General features: G+C 36.7%; 1 protein-coding gene across 2 annotated transcripts in view; it reads right to left on the bottom strand.

The window, feature by feature from the left end:
- LOC122360227 (oxidation resistance protein 1-like) overlaps positions 1-4,967 on the bottom strand; it is a 47,284-nt gene that overhangs the window by 20,618 nt on the left and 21,699 nt on the right. For both annotated transcript variants that reach the window (XM_043260648.1, XM_043260647.1), the window contains one exon: positions 950-1,102. In XM_043260648.1, coding sequence (XP_043116583.1) covers positions 950-1,102 — 153 coding nt within the window. The remainder of the gene's footprint in view (positions 1-949; positions 1,103-4,967) is intronic.

The raw sequence follows: 4,967 nt of genomic DNA, 5'->3' as shown, positions 1-4,967 counted from the left end.
TATATATATTTATTTACTGTTCATTATATATATTTCTGATGCAAGTTAAAAGCAAATTTTGATCAACAGGTTAGTATTATAAATCAAACCATTTAAAGAGGAGTAATTTCCTGGCAATTGAAACTACTACAAAGCCCATTGAATCATTCAGATGTTAATACTGCAAACTACTAGGGAGAGAATCATCAGAAGACTTTTTTCCTTGCATAAAAGATGAGAGTGATACAATAGAAATGTCAAATCATTGTTTTAAGTTTAAAAAACATAGCAAAAGTAGCACAGACATTTAAAAACAATGGATTTGGAAATGGCAGGCCTGCACTTTAAGCGTTCATTTCATGCCACGTGATTTTTTGCCAATGAGAAGTGCCTGGTTCCCTCACTGAAGTTCAGTGGTAGTAAAATAGACATTTAAATAGACATGAATGAGTGCTGAAGGTGTGAGGGAGTTTATCAGTGCTGTCATGAATTCAAACACCACTGTGTGATTTAATCATTCAGTGAAGGATCCATTAAACTGATTAAAACAGGTCTGAATTGTGTTTTTTTTTTATAATGAATTACATGAACAGAGTCACATGTTTGTGAATCAGACCACAGCAGTCACACTGTAGCTGTTCAGTGAACTCACTCTATAAACGCTGGGGTGAAAGTAAGGGCAGGCATGTTTTGACAGTGTGAGAGAAAATCATCTTTGCAGTAACATCATTACACTCGTCAGGCATAAAGTATTCACTAAGGAGAACAGATCAGTGCTGGAGACAGCAGCTCGACTCCTACACTTGAAGCAAAACTTGGAGCTCCTCAGTGTTTTGCAGTCTTTTGTTTCCCCAGAGGACAGAGGAATAGCAGGGGTCTTATTAATGACTAACCTGAGGACTCCTCCGTAAGTTAACTTTTGTGCAACTTCGGAAGCCACTGCCACTAGTAAAGTCGAGAGCTGACTCACCTTGCCGTCTGTGATGTACTTGCAGTTGATTTTGAGGAACTTCTCTGTCAGCGCCTCTTCTTCCTCCGAGGTGGAGGAAACCACACGGGAGGGCCGCAGGGCAGAGAAGACAGGAGGGGCGGGAGCATCGGAGCGAGGTGGACCATTGGAGTCCTGAGACGGAGACGAGACAGATTACAGCGAGAAATAAAGAAACAACAGCCACTCGTCCGCATCACATCGTCTCCATTACATAATAATTACTTTGGTTGTTATGTGACAATTGCGTTTCTGATGGGTGAGGGAGAGGCAGCAATTTTGACCTCTTTCTCTCGTCTGACCAACATAATAAAGCAAATTCACCATAGTGCTTTTTACAAAACAGACTTCATCAAAGCAGCTTCACAGAGATAAACAAGAAATAGCCGAAGCAATTATGGAAACTCCACTATGGAGTTTAGATCATGCTGTAAAGAAGCTTTGAAAGACAACAGTGCCATTATTTAGCTCAAGTTAGCTCAGATCAATAACAGTGTGAAGTTATTCAGCTGTAAAGCAGCTCTACAGAAAACAACAGTGCCATCATCAAGCTTTATTCAGTTCAAGTTTTCTTCTCATCCGGTGATGGCTTATTGATAAATTACTTACAGTTAAGTGTCTTTCACACCTCAGCTAAGCAAGCCGAAAGGCAATGGTGGCAAGAAACCCAGAAGTGATAGAAATCGAGCCTTGGGAGCAACCAGAACCAGTTCTCTTTTGAAAGTTATTGATTAAGGTGTCACACCGGTATTAGGTGGGAAAATAAAGATTTAAAAAGAAATTACATATTTATTGTAGTTTCCATTCAACGCTATAAAAGTCTATGAAAAAAAGGGTCCATCACAACAGCTATTGTTACTACAGTAAAATCATAAATTCATATAGGATCTGAAGAAACAACTTTTTTTTTTTTTTACATAATGGTTCATGTAAAAATAACTGCAGTAACTATGGTAATTTGGTGGAAACTATGAACTATGTAGTAGAGGTGGGTGATATAACCTCAAAATTATCACAGTATTTCAAAAATATTTGCGAAAATTCTATTTATGATGATATACAAAAAAAATAAAAAATCTATAAAAAAAGGCAGGCAGCGGAATTTCTAAGTGCAAACACAACAAACACATTTTCAATCCTTTTACAATGAGCTATTGTCATTAATAACAGACTACGTCAGTGCAAATCTATTGTCATAATGTGGCAGAAGCAGCATGCAACAGCAGTGACCAGTGTTCAAGTCACTTTCTCACAAAAGTAACCGATTACCAGGGATGCTAAATATTGCGTGAAAAAGTTTCGTGAAATGTGTCAAATAACTTGGATGCCTCCAATATAAAATGTTAAATGAAAGAAATGGATACTAAATGGAAAAATTTCTTATTTTCAAACATTGTAAAACTAATACAAAACCGTTTAACAATTAATAAGTTAGTAAACTATAGTTTTTTACTATTTTTGGCTAAATATTCGGTGCATCCCTTGAAATACGTCATCAAGCAGCTATATTATTGATATCACGATATGACTTTTTTTAATCATGTAAAAATTTATACTGGTATTATAGTGGACAGTATGTTATGGCACATCCCTACTATGCAGAGAAAATCGCAAATGAGATCTCTTATTTCAAGAAATTCAATTATATCGTAGGTAAATGTACTTTTGTCACATGCTTATATGGGTGTGTCTTCTCCACAATTTCAAAATAGGTTTTAATGTGTAAAACGGTGAAATTGTTTTAAATGATCACTGTTTTTACTGTATTTCTAACTAAATAAAAAATTTAAATGAGTGAGACTTCAAAAACATCTTACAGAGCCAAAACGTTTGACGAGTAGTGTGTGTCAGTGAAACACCAAACTAAAAACTGAAAAAAATAGACATTTTTGGAGTCTTCCTGGTCTGGTTCTGTAACAGGAAGCAGCACAGGACTGTGGATAGTGGTGTGTGTGTTGGAGGAGGCATGAATACTCATAGCCGACAGCGGGAGCAGAGAGTAGGTGCTGGGTCTCCTGCAAACATGACCCCCTGCCCACAGCTGTCTGCTTCCCTCCGACACACACACACACACACACACACACACACACACACATATATATATATACACACACACATACACACATCTCTCAGAGCCGACTGGAGCCAACTGACACTGATGCACCAATGCTGGGGTAGTGACTGCACAATATACCACTGACTCTTCATATCTCCAGCTCTTTTTTTCCGCTCTTTTTAAATCTGGCAGTGACAGTGTTTACAATAGAGAATCTGTCACAACACATTACAAGGATTTTGTGAAAACCTTACTACTAAAGCACACTAAGACACAATTAGACGCTCACCACTATTTATCTCAATAATAGTAATTAAAAGCAAAGGTACATGATCAGGATACTTGAGTGCAATAACGATAGTTGAGCACCATAATTAGCAACGTTTTTTTAAAGACATCCTTTACTCATGCTTCAATTAATTTTTTAAAAGGATAGTTTATCCAAAAAAAAAACAAAAAACAAAAACCATTCTGTCATCTTTGAAAGTCAGTGAGGTAAATTAGTCACTTTCTATTTTTAAATTTGAAATATTTTAATGAAAATAATATAAATATAAATTTTGCCTATTTTATAATGTAATTTATTAATGTGAGGGCAAAGCTGAATTTTCAGCATCATTACTCCAGGCCTCAGTGGATCCTTCAGAAATCATTCTAATATGCTGATTTTTTTTATTTATTATAGTGCCACTTAATATATTTGTGAAAACTGCTATCTGTACCTTTCTCCATTGATGTATTCTGACAAATTATTATTATTAAAACACTGACAATTATAATTTTTTTTGTAGACAACATATCACTGGAACATATAGCAGAAATTTATAAGCAGACCAATTTTTTAGGAAGGCTCTTAAAATCATGAAATGGATTCATATTTGTCCCTGACTCTCTGCCTTTGATGTTACAGCTTAGAAATCACACACAAAACCTGCGTCAGAACACTATAAATACACATGACATTTTTCCACATGTTCGACACATTTGCAATTAATATTTATCATCCAAACCGCTCTCACAAAATCTTCCCTGACAAGCACAGTTCCCGCCCATGGCCTCGCACATCCTGCGTGCCGTGACAGACCGGCCCACCCTTCAGATCCCAGAATAAGCAACCAGAGAGTCAAAACATGCCTTCATGAAACCCAGCGCACAGTTAACACACTCCGCCTCTTCCAAACACAATCTCTCCTCCTCTGGCAGCCCAGGAAGAAGGCGTACGTCTCGCACGGCGCCGGGAGGAAGGATGCCACCAGAGTAACGTGCATAGAAACGCAAATAGCTTTCGTGTATTTCCAGAGCTCTGACGAGGCTCGCTGTTTATAGCTCGCTTCATTATCAAAGCCGTTATTAACCGCCGGAATACAAAAGAACATCCAGTGTTCCCGGCAAGACATTGATTAGGAACTTAGTAAAAGTTTAAAAGAACAAACGACGCCTTCCCTGCATGCTGTAGAGCTTAATTTAGGATTTAGGGAAGGATAAACACATCTGTGCTAGGGATGTGGTGAACTACATCATTTAAAAACTCTCTAGTCGGTAAGTTTTTTGATCTGCTAATAGACCAGTAGGTTTAAAAAAGCTCTGTATAATTGGGCTGGATAGGGTCGTGTCCTCCAGACAGCAGTCAGATGCATTTCTTTGTGGACCTTGTGGATTTTATTCAGTGAGGGTTAGAGATGAGGCCTTGTACATTCTAGATATTCTACTAGGTCAACCAAATTCATTTTTGGCACAGATATCTGTTAAGTTGCTTTGGAAAATGTAGCATGACAAACAATTAAAAAATGTATAATTTATTTATTTATTTTTTAAATATTAGATTATATTCAGATAAAATTGACTAATTAAAACCAATTGGCATTTTAAAATAAAGTCATCTTTACAAATAAAAATTATACTATAATTACTGTTATATACTGTTATATAATTATATAATTACTG

The sequence above is a fragment of the Puntigrus tetrazona genome, chromosome 16 (genome assembly GCF_018831695.1).
Source record: "Puntigrus tetrazona isolate hp1 chromosome 16, ASM1883169v1, whole genome shotgun sequence".
Lineage (NCBI taxonomy): Eukaryota > Metazoa > Chordata > Actinopteri > Cypriniformes > Cyprinidae > Puntigrus > Puntigrus tetrazona.
Note: the sequence above shows the minus strand (reverse complement) of the source record. Positions and strands in the feature narration are given on the sequence as shown.